Source organism: Venustampulla echinocandica (genome assembly GCF_003357145.1).
Source record: "Venustampulla echinocandica strain BP 5553 chromosome Unknown scaffold_15, whole genome shotgun sequence".
In the NCBI taxonomy this organism is placed as follows: Eukaryota; Fungi; Ascomycota; class Leotiomycetes; order Helotiales; family Pleuroascaceae; genus Venustampulla; species Venustampulla echinocandica.
Window position 1 is genome coordinate 404,194 of NW_022474220.1, and position 19,114 is coordinate 423,307.

General features: G+C 46.6%; 5 protein-coding genes across 5 annotated transcripts; 1 reads left to right on the plus strand and 4 right to left on the minus strand.

The window, feature by feature from the left end:
* Positions 1-2,494: 2,494 nt before the first annotated feature.
* Positions 2,495-3,235, minus strand: BP5553_10504 (uncharacterized protein; the record flags this gene model as incomplete). The annotated part of the gene is made up of 1 exon (XM_032019127.1): positions 2,495-3,235. One exon carries the CDS (start codon positions 3,233-3,235, stop codon positions 2,495-2,497), a length of 741 nt encoding a protein of 246 aa, XP_031864834.1.
* A 205-nt stretch (positions 3,236-3,440) lies between these two features.
* BP5553_10505 (uncharacterized protein) lies at positions 3,441-5,678 on the minus strand (the record flags this gene model as incomplete). Its single annotated transcript, XM_032019128.1, has 3 exons — positions 3,441-5,054; positions 5,101-5,316; positions 5,370-5,678. The coding sequence occupies 3 exons, from the start codon at positions 5,676-5,678 to the stop codon at positions 3,441-3,443; spliced, it is 2,139 nt and encodes a 712-aa protein (XP_031864835.1).
* Positions 5,679-6,404: 726 nt separating this feature from the next.
* On the plus strand, positions 6,405-8,110 carry BP5553_10506 (uncharacterized protein; the record flags this gene model as incomplete). The annotated part of the gene is made up of 3 exons (XM_032019129.1): positions 6,405-6,469; positions 6,580-8,023; positions 8,078-8,110. 3 exons carry the CDS (start codon positions 6,405-6,407, stop codon positions 8,108-8,110), a joined length of 1,542 nt encoding a protein of 513 aa, XP_031864836.1.
* Positions 8,111-8,613: 503 nt separating this feature from the next.
* On the minus strand, positions 8,614-10,786 carry BP5553_10507 (Uncharacterized protein; the record flags this gene model as incomplete). The annotated part of the gene is made up of 5 exons (XM_032019130.1): positions 8,614-9,503; positions 9,574-10,273; positions 10,357-10,479; positions 10,591-10,617; positions 10,772-10,786. 5 exons carry the CDS (start codon positions 10,784-10,786, stop codon positions 8,614-8,616), a joined length of 1,755 nt encoding a protein of 584 aa, XP_031864837.1.
* A 1,851-nt stretch (positions 10,787-12,637) lies between these two features.
* BP5553_10508 (uncharacterized protein) lies at positions 12,638-16,255 on the minus strand (the record flags this gene model as incomplete). The annotated part of the gene is made up of 6 exons (XM_032019131.1): positions 12,638-13,083; positions 13,264-14,983; positions 15,032-15,066; positions 15,119-15,699; positions 15,746-15,988; positions 16,044-16,255. The coding sequence occupies 6 exons, from the start codon at positions 16,253-16,255 to the stop codon at positions 12,638-12,640; spliced, it is 3,237 nt and encodes a 1,078-aa protein (XP_031864838.1).
* Between the last annotated feature and the right edge of the window lie 2,859 nt (positions 16,256-19,114).

The following is a 19,114-nucleotide window of genomic DNA, read 5'->3' on the forward strand; positions in this document are numbered from 1 at the left end:
TAGAAAAGATCACTATATTACTTTGCTACGTAAACGAAACAGAATACTTCTGGTTAAAATTCCTTGTCGGAAGATAAACAGAACTGTTATACCGACGTAGCTAAAATAATCTCCAGATTGGCCGAATTTCAGTTCAATCTTAGACTAAAATACTTTACTACTACTGACTACTTATTATAGTACTTGGAAAGTAGTAAAGGATTAACTATTAAGTTCAATAATAACGCGACTTAATCTAAAGAGCTCTTTTCAGTATAGAACGACGTAGTTTATAAAGATAATCCAACTACTAGATATAGTTCAAATAGCTTTTACTTTAAGTTCTTTGGTAGAGTAATCTATTATAAAGCTACTAAGTAAAAGACTATTACTACGTCGAGTACTGAAGCAGAGTTCCTAGCTATTTTATTAGCTGTAAAAGAGTTTATTTAGTAGAATAGACTCTTCAAAGTTATCTAATTCGATCTCTAAGACGACTAATCACAGACATTATACTATAATAATCAACAGATAATATACTTTCTTATTGTAGATATTCTATAGTTGGAGACTAAACTCAAGTATATTGATATCTATTAGTACTAGTTGTGCCAAGAAGTACTTTCTAAGTCAATTAAAGTAGAGTAAGTACTTACTACTAAAATAGTAGTAGATAAGTTTACTAAAAACTTACTTACTCAAAAATATACCGAATTTGTATAGTAACTCAATATAGTAGATATCTCCAACAAACTCGACTCTAAAAATAAGCCCAATTAAACTTTAAATAAGCTCTAATTAAATAGTTGATCTCTGAAAGAGAGTGTTAGAATATAGGAGTTATAGGAGTTCCCCTAGCCAGCTAGTCAAGCTACTTAGACACTCTACTTAGTACTTCTCTACTACAAAGGAGAAATGAGATATATGTACTCGCAATGAGCCGAATACACAGATATTATCGTATCCTATACTAATTAGTATAGTACATAATGATAGAAGCTTTGGGAAGCTATTCGGATACTATCGGTATTATTTCCTTGAGTCACTTGATTGATTACCTAACTCTATATATTCATTTGCCTATATATGTGAAGCTTTCACCCTATAGTATTAGGCTTCTTAATCAATTCAATTACCCCATTCCATGACCTATTCTGACCAATCAATTACCTGTATTAAATGTACCAATTTAGGTCCTATTAATCAACAAATATAATTCTCCGTGGTGAACAGCAAGATGTCTCGAAGCCTTCGCTCCGCGGACTTCTCGGTCTCACTGCCCAGAGACTGAGGATAAGGACGCATTGACGTCCGAAAATATCTTTGATTCTGAGAAATACGAGGCATATCCCCCACTCTGCGTACTCGATAGACGACAAGGCTACTCAGTTACTACTTTCTTTCCATAATTAAGACCCTTAATATACTTCTGCTTAAATCGAATATTTTATCATGCTTTTCGTGTTTCTCGAAGTTCAAACTTTCGAGAGTAGTATCTTGCAGCTTCTGCAACTTCTAGAAGCCCATTCGCGACTTTCTCTTTCTGGACTTAAATCCCGAGCTACCAGAGTCATAGCCTTCCTACCACTCAGGTTAGATCAGATCAAATCTTAAAAATTTCCCTCCTTGCAAGAGTGCGATTGATCAATAACGTGGTTGGCTTGACTTTAGCCAGTGACCCTTTGTTTGCGGCAATGGCCCATATAGGGTGTTGTTCCCGAAAACCTTTGATTTGTTCCTATAACACGGTGGCTAGTGGGCGTTCCGTACAGTATGCTGCGCGGGCATCTACACATAAAATCCTTACCGATCCCAGCGGCCCAGCCTTATCCATTTGAAATCATTCCCTCCCCTTATTTCTTCTAACAATTGTTCAAACTACCTATGGACAAAGCTCAAGTCATTGCTTATAGAGTCGAAGAAGAATATGTTGAGAAAGTTCTATCATTTCTATATTTCTTATTTTTGCAGTAGATCCCGCAACAGGCGCGAGCCGCGCGACCATTCTAAATAAATACTAATGGCGAACCCGTAGGGTAAAGGACGTCCAACAGCTACGAGATGGGAATGGACTAGAAACATAGCCTACCGCTGAAAACAATAGAGATAGCTCAAAGAAAGTATGCTTCCCCAAACATACTTCTTGGAGTAGCTTGGATCAATAAATCGAACGAAGCTGATTAGCCTGCAGGAACCCCCACAGGATAAGTCTGTCTACTCTGGTGGCGGGCCAAAGTACAAGAATAATGGGGTATGGCAGAGTCTACTCTCTACCTAGAAACTCAAGCTAATCTAAGCCTTGTAGGTGCGCGGGTGGTACGGACCGGCTTTGATATCAAACAGGCTAGAAGGGGAGTTCTATTCAATTAGCGCTTTGGATAATACACCCATTGATGGTGGATAGCAAATTTCTGGCTCAAAGCTTAGGAGGTTCGAGGGATAGAGAAAATAAAATAGGAAGAGGTTGAGCTATTCGAATCAGTTTCCTGATACCCCGGGTGTCAATGCTATAGTTTTAAATAGTTTTAAGAGTGTCCGGTTTCAATCTGTCGAGGTCACGAACCTTGAAAGCGGTTGCAAGACTTCTCTGGGCCTGATCATCCACTTTAATCCCAAGATCTGCTGTCAAACAAAGGATTGCGGCGTCTATATACTCTGTCCCCATGAGGTGCCCCAAGTGAAAGCCTGCAACAGACCCTAGTATTGTTGGTAGATCGTCGACTTTGGAGGATTTCCGGGCTAGTGACTTCACAGCCTTCCACATGCCCAACTCAATGAGAAAACCCCCGAAGGAGTAGATATCGTGGGTTTTCTGGTGATCCTCTCTGGGAACACCCTGTCGATGGGGATGGCGGTAGATATTAACGTCAGGGTTGTCGATGTAGACAGCATTTGATTGCTCGCGAATCATACGAGAGTATTCCAAACCGCATAGGAATGGCGATGTATAGTCCAGATCTTTAGCTCCTTCCCGTCGAAAGAATACAACATTGCGGGGAGAGATACTCTGATGCACGAAATCCACCGAATGCCATTCACTTAATGCACGTCCAATCTTCTTCGCAATCAAGAATCGCTGGTTCAGGGTCGACCTTACCAAATCATGCTCACCAGAGACAGCATAATGCAACGATACTGGAATGGGTTCATAACCTTGGGGGATTTCGAATGCCAATTCGAAACATTTTCCCTGCTGGTGAGTCCAACATACACGCGTTAGAGAGTAGAAGCCGTCGGGCTTCGGCGCGTGCAGCATTTCCGCTAGTCGCTTTACTCGATCAGCTCAACCCTTAATCATAGGAGGAATCGTGTCACTTGGGCCGTACAGCTTTGGTTCAACAAGAACGGTGATTCTACGTCCACTGTGGTTACCCCACAGCCTGAAGATTTTGTCATCCGGCGATGGCCACGCCGTCACCCTCGAGCATCTTCAGCGCCGCGCCAGAACATATGAGGTGAGATTAGAAAACCAATTCTAGCATATTCTGGCGTATTCTAGCGCCCGACCGGCCGTCCCATAGCATGACATTAAGGTCCCACGATACCGACACGAGCGTCTTGCCGTCTGGCGAGAAGGCCACGGCGATAACCCAATTCTTATGGCCCTCGAGCGTCCTTAGTACTGCGCCCGACTGGCTGTCCCACAGCCTAATGTCGTGGTCCCTCGATGCCGAAGCTAGCGTCTTGCCGTCCGGCGTGAAGGCCACGGCGGCAACCCGATACTTACGGCCCTCGAGCGTCCTTAGTACTACGCCCGACTGGCTGTCCCACAGCTTAACAGTGTAGTCGCTCGATGCCGAAGCTAGCGTCTTGCCGTCTGGCGAGAAGGCCACGGCGGTAACCCAATTCTTATGGCCCTCGAGCGTCCTTAGTACTACGCCCGACTGGCTGTCCCACAGCTTAACAGTGTAGTCGTCCGATGCCGAAGCTAGCGTCTTGCCGTCCGGCGAGAAGGCCACGGCGGTAACCCAATCCTCATGGCCCTCGAGCGTCCTTAGTACTACGCCCGACTGGCTATCCCACAGCTTAACAGTGTTGTCGTCCGATGCCGAAGCTAGCGTCTTGCCGTCTGGCGAGAAGGCCACGGCGGTAACCCAATACTTATAGCCCTCGAGCGTCCTTAGTACTACGCCCGACTGGCTGTCCCACAGCTTAACAGTGTAGTCGTTCGATGCCGAAGCTAGCGTCTTGCCGTCTGGCGAGAAGGCCACGGCGTTAACGCAATTAATATGGCCCTTAAGCGTCCTTAGTACCTTGCCCGACCAGTTGTCCCAGAGCCAAACATTGTAGTCCCTCCTTGCCGCCGCGAGCGTCTTGCCGTCCAACGACAAAGCCACGACAATATTCTGAGACACATCCAGTGCCATGTCCTGTTTTAATAACGATTCATTACTCGTCCCGGGGTTCTGTGGGATTGGTGGATTGATGCGCACCTGTTTAAGTTGAGTCTGCCTCGAACCCATTTGGTACGAGTCCGACAAATTTGCCTGTCTTCGTTGGGCTGTTGTCTGCACGGGCTCAGACTCAGGAGCTGAGATGTCTGACCATCTAGCCGAATCATTCCGGTCCATGTCTGATTGGGCAAATCCCGGTGAGCCGTTTTGCTCCAAGTTTAGCTTAGTAGGTTCTTCTATAAGGTTTATGTGCTGGGACTCCATCCAGTGATGTTTGAGGCACTGAGCTGTGGTCATTCGATTACTAGGAAATGTTTCCATAAGACTGCTGACGAATTCTTCGCCGTCAAGTCGAGCGGATGACGGAAGCCGATCCGATGGGAATGTCCGCTTTCCTTGACAATATTCCATTAACTCCCACTGGGACTGGAACGTGACCTCGCCAGTTAGCATACGAAAGGCGATCTCTCCTAAAGCCCACATATCTGCTGCTTTGAAGCCAGAGATATGCTTAGGTCTAGTAAGGTTGGGAACTCCAAGTAGCTCCGGCGCCATAAACCCGTTTGTGCCTTTGATCGCAGTTGTAGGTTCGTTGCTTTCGTCGCCTCGTTTACTGATACCGAAGTCGGCAAGTACTACCCACCAATTCTTCTCTGGTGGCATTAATTTGATAAGGATGTTCTAACAAGGTTACTAAATGGTTACTTAATATTTATATGACACTTACTCCGGGCTTTAGATCTCTATGCGCAAAATCATTCTCATGCATATGATGAAGACCTTCGAGTATTTGATACGTCAATTGTTGTGCTTCTGCTGCAGGTAGGGAACGTCGGTTGGAGAGGTAGTGATGAAGATCACCATGACGGCAGTATTCCATAGTAATAAAGATTGAGCTCGAGACTTCATACCATCCGAACGATTTTACGAACCAGCGTTGATACTGCGATGTAAATGTTAGATGATATTAATAACTCTTGAGGTGATTTAACTTACTCGGTCCTGAGAGAATTTTGCGATCGCTTCTAACTCTCTATTCAAATCCGGGGATATACCAGTAATCAACTGCTTTTTGATGACTTTTACCGCCCGTAGGGCATCCTGCTTTGCTCCTGCAGTAACACATCTCTCCAGTCGAACCTCTCCAAATCCTCCACGTCCAAGTAGCTTTTCCTGTCTCCAGTATTCTTTTCGGCAGGATCGATCACCTGACCTGTCGGTCTCGAGAAAGGAATGGATGGTTGCGGAATCACTAAACTGTGTGTGAAGTTTTGAGTCCAACACGAGATCGGGTATTCGGAGCATGTTCGAGCCTGATTCCTGTTAACCGCATTCTAGGTAATCATATATCTCCTCAACCTGACCTAAGACTAGCTGCCTCGGATTCTTCAAAATTAATAGGTCGTTATTCACTTTGTTGGTCGATAAAACGCTCGTTAAGCACTCTAGAAAACTTAAGATGCTGAGAATGAAGTCCAGGGAAGGCGCCGGATGCAAGTTGCGGGGCGGGGCGGGGGTCATGGTTCGTGCGGCTGTGCAGCGGTGAAACATTGACATAGCGCTAGAAGGGGTCCGAACATCTCAAGCCTGCATCGCAACCGCAACGAGTAGGAAAATTGAGAAAAATTGTAAGCACTCTATCCTTATAATAGGGACTATGCTAGTGTTGAAAGAAAAATAAATGGTTGCGATTTGCAAAAGCTACAAGGTGTTGTTTTCGTGGCTTTGGCTTGACCCTTGCTAGCGCTGTGTGAATACTTCACCGCGTACCTCCGTAGGGCTGTGCTCCACGCCTACAGGAGCTGAGAAAGAGAGCATTGCATTGCGCATGCTGCTGTCGGTGCCTAGCTGGATGAGAGGTGCAGCGAATTGGGACGTGGAGGTTGGGGCTGGGCTGCTTTGTGCGAGGCTTCCACCCTGAGACCAGATGGTTGATAAGGCATCGTACTTCGGAGTATGCCACTTGATAGCACCATCATTTCAAACCGAATCTTCCTTTTAGCCTCACACAAGACATTAATTCTACTCTGAATGTCTGGCGCCGAGCTCGCTCTGGGTATTGTTGGTGCGGTGGCTGCAGCAGATGTTGCAATAAAGTAAGTGAGATAGAGGGTCATGGATAGTACTAACCGTTCCCTTACTCTAAACTTGACGGCGGGCCGTTCCGCCTGGCCTTATTTTTTACTAGCCAGCTAATCCTGGACAGAGCTTGCAAGAGAGTTTATGCGACCTGTTCTGCCCTTAAAAATGCAGCGAAGGAAATCTGCGAGCGGAGAATCCGTCTGCAAAGCAATTGCATCCAAATAGAACGACAACTGGAGATTCTTCGCCAAATTCAGGACTGTCTTGATGAACGAAGTCGAATCATACAAGATGATATCATGGAAATCCTCACATCGAAGCTCGGCGCTGCAGAGGCTAAGCTCAAAGGTCTTACTACGAGCTGGTCTCTAGATCCCGGTTCCAATATTCTGCCAGCGGAATCCGTATCCAAAAGGGAAAGGGCGAAATATGCGATGCTAAGAAACCACCTGGACAGGGCCATTGATGAAATCGAGTCATGGCAACGTGTTTCATTCAATCCTCTTTATTTTACCGTCATTAAATCTCAAACTCAACAGATCCCGATCGACAAGGAACTGGATCTTTCTAAGGGAAAGAACGGGAGCCAAGGAAACAAAATGATTACAGAAGCAATAGCAGTGCGTAATCCATTAAGAAAAGCTAGCTCCATCCACGTCTTTTTACCCTCAGAAAAACTTGACTCTGCTAGAACTGCCGAAATCGCTTTCAGTTCCGTAAAGTCCGTGCAAATAGATAACAAGTGGCGCCTCCTGGATTCGGTGTCCGACCTGTCAAAGAGGGCGGTTCGTGATCTGGCGGTAAAGCTCAACAGCTCCAACCCGACCACATTTGGTCTTCTGACATGTATCGGCGCTATTCATGACGAGAAAAAAGGCGATTGCAACCTTGTATTTCGGATGCCAGAAAACATGTCCGATCCGGAAACGCTTCGCGCGAGGATCATGGCGAGCGACTCGAGTCATTCTCTCTCAGACCGATTTCGATTAGCCACGCAATTAGCACGAGCCGTCTGCTCCGTCCACACCTTCGATATAGTCCACAAGAGCATCCGACCAGAGAACATCATCCTATTTCGGGATCAGGAATCGGTCTTGGGATCAGCATTCCTTCTTGGATTCGAAAGAGTTCGTAGGGGGGAAGACAACACACGATTAACTGAAGATATACACTGGGAGAAGAATCTCTACCGCCATCCCCAACGCCAAGGATCTAAAATCCGAGATCGTTATATCATGCAGCATGACATCTATAGCTTGGGAGTGTGCATGTTGGAAATCGGGCTTTGGAGTTCTTTCGTAAAGTACGACAACTCAACCGCGGACCCGATCTGGTCGCAGAGCTACGATTTTGGCGCTGAAGGGCCAAACGATGTCAGCCATTCCGAACTCGCCAAGACACGTCTGGTTTCTCTAGCCACAGACGAGCTTCCAGGGAAGATGGGGACGAAGTACGCTAGGATTGTCGAGTCATGTCTTACTTGCTTGGACGTGGGAAATGAGGATTTCGGCGATGAATTTGAGTTGCAAGACAATGGTGTTCTTGTTGCTGTCAGATATATCGAGAAGGTAAGTCATATACTTGTAATTATGCAAATTAAATTCATCAGCTTACGTTCCAAGGTTCTCATGCAGTTAAGCGACATCTCGGTCTGATTTATGGGATGAAGAATACGGACCAAGAGCAAAGAATATTACTATCTATAAGTAAGTACATGTACGTACGCAGTTATAACCCCCTCCCCCCCCGCCCCCGATTAAAGGGAAGGGGAATATAATCTACCTATGTATTTATATTAGATACGTTCTAAAGTTATTAGTTAAAACAATACTTATAATAAATATCCCAACACTCCTCCTCCTCTGCGTGTTTACTAATTATTTTTGTAGTATTGCACGGAAAAGGCAAATTTAGGTAGGGAGTCACAAAAATCAAAGGGAGGAAGGATGCCGGAACTGCTGAAACCGCTAGGTTATTTGATTTTTAATTTTTTATACTTATTTGCTTGCTATTACTGATCCCAGCACCACCTCTCTCTATCCAGGATGTCGCAAAATTCCCCTTTCTCTAAGTAGGACCCTATAAATCCCCTTTCCTTATACTAGCTAGAAAATGCCCACTTTCCTCAATTTCTAGGGGACAAGCATACACATCCCGCTCAACACCCCGGAGCAATAACAGCCTCCACCACCGCCGTCGTCCCGCTCTTCACAGACTCAATAGCCTCCTTCAACACCATCTGCAGCTCCTCCACATTCTCCACCTTCGCAGCATACAGATCACCCCCGGCAGCAGCCTTCGCAATCCCCGCGAAATCCGGGCCCGTGATCTCGATATTCAGTTCTGCATTTGTGGATTTCGAGCCTAGCCCATCGGGATGGACGAGGAGCATGGATTTCCGAGGCGCGTTCCAGCCTTTGTTGTTCAGCACGATGGTTAGAACGGGGATATTGTACCGTTTGGAAATCCAGTATACGCTGCCTGGGACGCTGAATAGGTATGTCCCGTCGCCGACGATCTGTACGACGAATTTGCCTTTCCCGGCACCGTTCTCAAACTCACTTGCGAGCTTGATTCCTAGGGCTCCGCCGCCCGACCAGCCTAGGCCGCCGCCGCCGCAGTTGATCCAGGAGCCGGGGAGCGTGGCTTGGATGTTGTCTGCGACGAAGCCTGTGGATGTCACTGCCTCGATAGCGAAGATGGTGTCTTCTGGGACGAGTTTGCGGATCGCGGCGCAGAGGTGGCCGGTGCCGAATGAGCCGTCTTCTTTGGGGGCTGCGGCTGCGGCGATGGTGGATAGGCGTTTGGAGTGTGCTTCCTTGAGCTGCTCCCATCGTTCGGTGTATGGCGCGCTGAGGAGTTTTGAGGCCGTTGGGGAGTTGGCGATGTAGTTGTTGAGTTGGGTGAGTGCTGTGTATGAGTCTGCTGAGAAGCGGGCTTGAGCGGAGATGTAGAAGACGGGGATCTGTTGCTTAAGGACGTCTGTGTCGATGTGGAAGATCTTCGCTGTTTTGGATGGGGGGCATATGGTGTGAATCCAAGGGACGTCTATCAAGTCCCAATCAGCAGTGCCCCTCACAACTATAGAAACTTTAAAGATCGGGGAGGGAGGACTTACCGCAATCAAGGACTACAATAACATCAGCAGTCTTAATAGATTCATCCGAGCCGTATCTCAGTCCCAACCACGCTGGATGATCGGCTGGGAAGCACATATCACTTCCCCCAGTATCGAGGACCCTAAGACCTTTAACCGTATCCGCAAGTTTAACCAATGCCCCAACAGCTTCATGCTTCCGTCCGCTATAGCCCGTAATAACCAACGGCTCCTTCGCCTCAACCAAAGCCTCAGCAATCCGCTTCACACCAGCCTCACTCAAAGCACTCGGGTCGACCGGTCCCCACTCCTCCTGCCTCAACTGGTACGGAGTCAAATCCTCCTCCATAACCTCTCTCGCACCGCACAGATACACGGGGCCCTTGGGATCACTAGTAGCAAACTGCAACGCCCTATTAACCATCTGCTTGACATTCTTGCCGCTCTTGATCTCCGCGCTATATCGGCAGTACTGTGCCACGATGGCCTTCTGATCCGGCACATCCTGGATCCAGTGGATATATTCGGTGCGGGAGCCGCGCATCTCGCCTTCGATGGTGAAGGGGGAGAGACCGGCGAATATCAGCACGGGAGCCCGGCCGCATGAGGCGTTGTGGACTGCTGCTCCTAGGCCCTGTGTTCCTACGTCGACGTGGACTATAACACATTGTGGTTTTCCGGTGAGACGCGCGTAGCCGTCGGCCATGGAGAGGGCTACCATCTATGAATCCCCATTATTTATATCAGCTTGGCACTTCTTCTCCCAGGAATTGTCTTGTGCAAACGGGTGGGTTGGGGCCGTACCTCGTTCGGACATGTAATGATCTTTGGGAATGCGCCATTCTTCTCAGTTTGGCCTTTGACCATGGCCTCTAGGATAGAGGGGTGGTCGGAACCAAGGTTGACGAAGCAATGGGTAATTCCCGCCTGTAAATCCCAGGGTCCCGTATTAGTATATGTGGACCGTGCAAAGCTGGGATTGGGAATTGGGATTGGGAATTGGGATTGAAGGAAGGAAGGGGGGGGGGGACAACTAACCTCCCATATTGCCTCGAAGAATGCGAACTAGAGGGAGAGAAATTAGAATTAGCTTATTATCTTTGGTAGATGTGATTGTGATGATGCTCAAAATGTGGGGTCTTTGACAGCAAGACAAAGATATATAATATATTGGAGGATGCCAGTATCAATGGTTGCAAGGGCGCTAGCTGGGACTTACTGATGCGGTATACATGATTGCAGATTTTCCCTTTCTAAATAAAATAAGAGGTGGAAAATGAAAAGAGGATATTAGTGATTGAAGTGGTTGTGAATTTGTTGTAAAGGAGAGAAGATGTATAGAATGCAATGTGGGGTAGATATAAGGCGGGGTAGCCTCGGCTTTGTCATCGGCTTAGGGAACGGTCCATGTAGTTTGTAGTCACGAACGGGGAATATTTAGTTGCACGGTTACCGGTACAAGCCGCTCCCTAATGATGAGCTGGTAGTGGAGCATCAGGGTGGGTTTCGTTTGTTTTGTGTTGTTTTTTGTTTTACAGTACAACTTACCTATTTTCTGTTACTTGTATGCGTGCAAATTGCAATTCATTACGCACCCTTGTAGTTTGGATATCTACCTAGGTACTTTGTAGAGTGCCTAGGTATTTAATAAGTCACCGCTATCAACGATACTTCTTACGAGTACCGAAAATGTCCGAGATCCCGTGTATTTGCATTGTCGATCCCCAGCGTGATTGGGCTCCCACGTAGATTACCTCGCACGCCCAGCCGAAAGCATTCATTGGCCATAACAGAGTAACAGGCGGATCGGAAAATCAACTCCGCCGAACCCCACCTCGAAATATATAATGAAGATAAGAAATACTTGACATGATTATTAACTCTCAAGGTGGTACCTGAGGTACCTAAGAGCTGCGGCATATACGAAGTAACGTCCGTCCCTGCGTCGAGAGACGTACTCTATAACGAGACAAACTATCGGTACTTTGAATTCAATTGATTCTAAATTTGTAAATCTATTAAAAATTGTTATATTTTTGTATCAGTTATATTGTGTGACTACTCCTAAATAGTCTAAACCCCAGCTACTCTGAAAATTACGATCGCGTTGTCGCTGTCGCGACCTAATTATGGAAGGCGTCAATTCGGAGTAAAATAGGACCCCTCGATCTCCAGCATCACCACGAGCTCTTTGGGCTATTCAAACTCATAGAGTAGTTTAATTTGGGTTTCCGAGCCTCGCCACGATACTAGAAAATCATTGTCAGCTTTGTAGTAGCCGGGGAATGCTATGTCATACGACGTCGCCATATAGGTTAATACCTCCAATCTAGGGATCAAAGGTCCCTAGTCATAGTTACAGTAATTACTCTACAGTGTATTTATGTTTTATAATTAAAGCTGTGGCTGATGAACATGTGATTGACTGTAGCGGACTCCTCCCGAAAAATTCCATGTTCCCGATATACTCCGAGTTGCACCGTGCCCTCTTAAGCGGGAGCAAAAAGTGACCGATGTTTGCCAAAATCAGCTGACTTCTCTTTCGGCTGTCGCGACGAACTTTAACAAAACGATCAACCTCTACAGTCGCTTGTAAAACTGGCTTCCCCTTGGTGTGCAACTACTAAAACTTTCACTTTGCACTTGACAGGGGTCTCGCGCTGAATCTAGCTTAAGATAGCTTAGTCCAGATCGTCGCATGGCCTAGACGGTCATCAAATGATGTCCTTGTCATAATCGCTACATATATTATATATTCAAGAAACATCCATTTCAGCACTGAACGGCTCTATTTGGCGAACTTTAGTTCCAGTATATTCTACAATAGTGATCTGTGGCCCACTGCTTAAAAATAGAGATGAGTGATTACATGAGCTGTCAAGCTTACAAATCAACACACTGGAAGTATATAAATATATCTTAGAGTCGGGAGGTGGGTAGGAGTAATAGATAGCATTGCGAATAGGCACTCAGTTATAGTGTCTTGACAAAATGAGATTGCTACCCTTTCCCTCTCAATATCGCTATATAAAGTAGTGTCTGTAATAAAACCCCAAGCTTCGATTTTGTTAACACTTCGAACTAACTACTGTACTCTACTAGTATTCTCTTGGCTCTCTAATATGCTAGCGAGGTTGTTCATGCTAGACAGGGTGTCCGGGTGCTCTTGGCTAAGGACCTTCTCTAGGAGAGCGAGGTTGTTCATACTAATCAAAGTATCTGGGTGCTCTTGGCCAAGGACCTTCTGCCGAAGCGCGAGCGTCTGGCGGTAGATCAGCTCCGCCTCGCTATAGTTCCCTTGCTGTTTTAGCAAGCAAGCGAGGTTGTTCATACTAGTCAAAGTATCTGGGTGCTCTTGGCCAAGGACTTTCTTTAAAAGCTCGAGCGTTTCGCGGTAAATCGGTTCTGTTTCGCTATAGTTCCCTTGACACTCTAGTAGGAAAGCGAGGTTGTTCATGCTAATCAAAGTATCTGGGTGCTCTAGGCCAAGGACTTTCTTTGAAAGCTCGAGCGTCTGGCGGTAAATCGGCTCTGCTTCGTTATAGTTCCTTTGACTCTCTAGCAGGCAAGCGAGGTTGTTCATGTTAATCAAAGTGTTCGGGTGCTCGAGGCCAAGGACTTTCTYMGAAAGCTCGAGCGTCTGGCGGTAAATCGGCTCTGCTTCGTTATAGTTCCTTTGACTCTCTAGTAAGTAAGCGAGGTTGCTCATACTAATCAAAGTGTCCGGGTGCTCTAGGCCAAGGACCTTCTCTGAAAGCTCGAACGTCTGGCGGTAGATCGGCTCCGCTTCGTTATAATTCCCTTGCTGTTTTAGCAAGCAAGCGAGGTTGTTCATACTAATCAAAGTATCTGGGTGCTCTTGGCCAAGGACTTTCTCTGAAAGCTCGAGCGTCTGGCGGTAGATCGGCTCCGCTTCGCTATAGTTCCCTTGACGCTTTAGCAGGAAAGCGAGGTTGTTCATGCTAGTCAAGGTGTCCGGGTGGTCTTGGCCAAGGACCAAGGACCTTCCTTTCAGCGCGTGTAAATTCATTTGTTTAGACAACTTATATCGACCCTGACTGTTAAAGAATGATCCAAAAACGGCAGCAGCATCTAGAAGCTTAGGCTCTTCGAGGTTACTTTGGAGGATCTTATAATCATTCTCATTTTGAAGTACTACTTCTAAGTGAGATAGCAAAGCTTGCTTCGTGGTAAATGCTAAATCATTAACGTCATGGATTGCAAAAAAGGTTGAAAGAATCAGAATCGCCTCTAAGGCAAACTTCAACCTAGCGTCCGAATTCACTCGCAGCTTTACCCAATCTTGAATCATTGGATGCAACGAGAACTTCGTTTCCATTCTCCCAATGTACAAGCTCTGGAGTAGCGAGAGATTTTGAAGCTCTTTCAGTATGTCTTGAACCGCGTACTTATCCCAAGCGCCATCCCTCATACAAGATGCCATCCAATCGACATTTCTAGAGCCGTAGCAACCGAAGAGATCGTCAGAGACTTCTTTGCTATCAAGAAATGCGGCAATGGTCAGGAGGTGGACCTTATCTTTTTGTGTCGTTGGAATTCCGTTGATCAACTCAAGGGACAATTCCCAGGTGGTGAACACTGTAAGCTTAGTTTCGACATCAGGATCTGTCTTCAATTTTCGGCGGTAATCCCATAATGCAGGCACCTCATTGAGTACCTTTTCCTTGCGCTCGGAATAATGTGTCAGATAGAGATCAAGGTCGAGACTGCGTGCTAGGATATAAGCGCCAGCCTGGTCAATAGCGAGTGCATGATATCCAAGTCGCTTGACAATAACTTCCCCCTCTTGTATGTTTCTATCGGTTCTATCAACCTGACTTCTCTTGAGCAGCAGCTGCAGTGCCTCATCGTCCGACATGTTTGTCACCTCGATATAGGAGCCCAAGTTCTTTGCCACTGCATGGCGAGACGTGAAAAGTATAGAACCGTAGCCACTCTGTGGGAAGTACTGCCTTATACTCCTATCGCCAAACGCGCTTGGATCGTCGAAATTATCAAAGACGAGCAGCCAGCGGAATTGCCATGCCTTTATTTGTCTAAGAACAAATTGAATATTTCCTTTCTCGTCTGCGATATCAAAATTCGGCTTTAACAGTTCATGCGCAATGTCGGCAAAAGACTGTGCTATGCTTGTTGGAGAGCTTGCATCTAGCCAGAACACCGCAGAAAACAATTTCTTGTTTTCTCCTTGCCGACAATATTCAAGAGCAAGTTGGGATTTGCCACACCCGCCCATACCAAGTAACACAAAGACTGTTGGCGTGGGTTTATCTAGTGGCGTCTGGAAATGCTGATGGATAGCCTCTATAGGACCGTTGCGGATAATATAGTGATGAACCTCAAGTGCAGGATACATAAATCGACGGTGACTAGAAATTGTAGCTGCAATTATCTTGCGTTCGATATATGCCTGCACAATTTAAGCAGAGATAGGTTGATAGAGTGGTATTTAACTCACATTCACAGAGCCAGCAAAAGAAGTATCAGACTTCTCTATATAGATTCAGCTTCTCAAGACACTACGCAAAGTCCTCGATATACACACTTTGCTTTAGACTCAGGTTCCGGATACAATCCCGAATACGGTTCTTCTGTGCTTGATTTATTAGATACCGGTCTGTTGCGGCCTCCATCGCACCTTGCTTCTTATACTCGTCAAGCCCAATAGTCTGCAGACCCTGGTCGACGTTAAATCGGAAGTACCGGTTCTCATCATAGTGCTTTCGCCACTTAGCTATGAACCTCTTCTCCGTCTCTTCTGTTCCAGTCGCAATGTCAACCACAGTCTGACCAAGAAACTTGACGATGCTCTCCTCAAAGGCTTGAATCCCTGGATTTCCTGTGCCAATCGAAAGAAAACACTTCACCAAAGGCTTCAAATCTGCAGATTCTGAGCACCAGATGTTCATCGCTTCGCATTCCACCTCGTCAACCGGATTATTTGCACCCAGCCCACCATCGGCAAATATTCGATTTCCGATACGGACGGGTTCAAAAAATGTAGTAGCAGCAGATGTCGCAAGCGCAGCTTGGCATATAGTAGCTGGGATACTCGACTCTTCGGGTAGGGTGTAGCTTCGTAGGCGGACGATACTTTTAGTGTCTTGGTCGATAGTACAAACAAAGCTAATATCGTTAGCGCTCTCTCTTCTAATATCGCCGTGAACCTCACGTTCTACACCCTCGCTCAGTCCCGTTATCAAACAACTCTGTTCCGGAGATACTCTTGTTTTTGATCGTCTCTCGGACTGCTTTTTCGAGTTTCGCGGAGTCAAATTTTGCCTGGACTTTGCCCTTCAAATTGAAAGGTAAACGGCTCTTCTTCTGGTGGAATACAGCTTCTGCAAGATCACTGTACGCCGCAATACACTCGTCCACGTCCATTTCGAGTCGCCCAAGCATGATGGCAATCAGGCTGTGACACTACATCAGTAAATGTTTGCTCAAAACCCTAAAATATGTCTCCTTACCCGCCAGTGCTCGTCCCTCCAATAAGGTCGAATACTTCGCATGGCTTCGCTGGTGGAAGATTGGCAGTGCACTTGCGTTCGTAGTTCAGCCGATCCATGATGCTCTTCAAGATGTAGAGTGTTGAGAGTCCACGCACGCCGCCGCCGTCGAGAGACAGCAAGCATAGCCCTGTGCTGTTGAGAGGATTTGGTTCTCCACCGTCGGCAGACATTGCTTGTTGCATGGCTCGATCGTGATGGTTTCGTTCACGTGAGAGTGAGAGTCAAAAACCTCAAGAGAAGACCATGCTAGCATTTGATTGTAAGCGCTCATGGGCGAGCTGAGACTGTTGAGCTGAGGCTGGGACCAGCGCATCTAGCCGCCAAGGCTGCCCATCTGTTTGGAACCCCGCTAAGGATTTAGAGGCTAAGCTGCGGGCCGCTGCACGAGCTTGGGAATGCGCTGCCGAAATGCGGGTTCACCCATGACGATCGCGGGAATGGTGCAGCATGTGGGGTTTTTGCGACTCACCTATTGGCAAAAGTAAAGTCATGAAGAATACAAATATTGTATAACATGGAAGTTTTGTTATTATTCCAGTATATGAAAAGTTTTAGCATTACTGTCTATCTATAATCAATGAATTGCTATCACCCACCATTTTCTCTTATCATCCCAGTAAAAACTTACCCAAGTTATACCAAATGTTGCAAACTCTTTTTAGAAAAGGCCAACTCAGGAAGGGCGAATAAGCTGGTCAAATGGCATAATGTCCCTTGTGGCTATCACTAAAACCCTCCAATATTGGCAGAGCGGCGTCTCCCCTTTGGCCTCATTCACTCCCTCCCATGCAAGACAGACATTCGTTTTCTCACTAGGCTTGCTACCCTCATCTGATTTAGCTTTCCTGATATTTCCGAATAATCCAACCAAAACCCTGAAATAGGACCCTTGATAGCTCTGGACGGCTTTCGGTCTACGTATCGAAGCTTCCCAGAAAACATACCAAGAAAATCACAAGGAGCAACTATACCTAGTGGAGAGACGGCAAGGAGTTTCGTCGGCGCAAGCTTGTTACTAATGACCCTCTTGCCAGAATCGCCCTCATAAGGGACCATACTAACAAATACAGACTTATTGCAGTCAAGCTTACCCTTAATGCCATGACAAAGGACATGTTTATTGGGTTTTCTGGAGGTAGCCATTATACAATGACTAGCCAGGAAGTTCTCATGCTCTGTGTTGTCTTGGTTCCAAACGCCGAGGTCATTTGCCCAGGCGCCCGTTTGGGTAATACGAAGTCTTTCAGAGATTCGCTTGTCCTCGATGTTATACTTACCCGAAAAATCACCTCCTTCTTCAGCTATGACTCTCCACCGAAGCTGCTGAAGAGGAAAATCCAAGACATGGTTCTATGGGAGTAATGCGTCGAGCTTCTTTGGATAACGGGAAAAAATGGGCCTTGAATTCCGCTGTTCGGTAGAGAAGTATAGCGATAGCTCCCTTGTCTCGCAAGTTAGACAGAAGTTTCCAATACGACGTCCACTTGAAAACGTTGTCCCGGCTTGCACCGTGTCCGACTGCGAGGACGAGCCTTTTGGCGGCCATCCTCTCTTGGGGTGTAATCTCCGTTTTTGGCCCTGATGATGAGAGCGGCAACTTTCATTGATGGTGTTCAAGTAGGGCCCTCCATGGTTGCCTAATCAGCCGAATCGCGTCGCTGGCTCGGGCCGGATCAGTTCAAGTTATATGCCTGTCAGCCTCAGGAAAAAGTTCTTCCCAGCCTCAGCTATGACTCCTGGCGGCTGAGGCTTTAATTGTACGGTATTATTTGATCAGGCTAATTTGGGCTAACGCTAGCTAATTAGCATTAAATCATGAAGCTAAAATATGCGGTATTTTGTGTCACTTGCCTCGCACGGCGTAACTCCCAGACTTCTTGATTTTCCTCTCTGAGTGTCTTCAAAATTTGGAAGTTTATTCTTTCTTCATAGAACCTTTCCCGAAGTGCTCCGAAATGCTAACAAACTCCAACAGTTGCAATTAAGCAGGGGGGAGTAGCTAGAGTAGCGATCGACGGCATTAACGAAATAATCGACAGTATGATCAACTGCGGTCTTTTTCTCGTTACTAAGGGGTCTACTCAGGAGAAATAGTTAAAGAAAGTGACATATTAATAACCAACTTCATAGACTTGCCAAGAAAAATTTGTGATTCTAAAACTATAGATTCGTCTCGTGACAAGGTGCGTCTCTGGACGCAGGGACAGACGTTAAACAGTCACACCTGCCGTTCGAGCCAAGGACTTGAATTGAGACGAGTGACTTGTGTTCCCCGCATTTCCGCTGATGCTGGAGGGGAGGGGAGTCATACGTGCACCTGAGCGGAAAACCACCCTGCAGATTACATAAGGTAGGTGGATGGTGTAAGGTGTTCTGTACTCTGTACGTACTCTCTCCCTCACCGGTCTGCTTTGGGAAATCTGGTCGCTGGCGCATTGCCGACATATCCACGCCGAAGACGACGACACCAACCACATGTGCGATGACAAAGGGCCATGAGATGTGTCATCTTTCTCCGCTGACAGGCACACCGAGAAAGACGCTCACTAGGCAGCGGCATTGAACGAAACGAAGCCTAGGCCTGGTCTGGACTATTGCGTTGCGTTGCGTTGCGTTGCGGTGCGTTGCGTTGCGTGTCTGGCAGACCATGAAACTAGGAACGTAACCTAGGTACACCATCACAAATACAACTCAACAAAAACCAGCATCGCCTTCAGGACTCGTCATCACACCCCATTCAGGATTGCTGCAAAGGGCAAAAGCTCCTCGGAAACCGTCAAGGCATCAATCACGCCTCCTGGAGTGGATGCGATGGGGCAGGGGCCCCTGTAAGGCTGAATATTGCAGTCAGCCTTACAAGGCGTTCTTGAGTGGTTTTTCTCCCTGATTTTCATTTCCACCACTTCGCGGGATGTCCCGTTGTGGTTTCTGGAGGGTGTGATTGCAAAGTAGCGTGGGGGCGAGATACCGGCCAGGTAGTTCTCTATCTTTCCATCTCTTTCGTGAAAATTCTGAAATTGTGAGTTGTG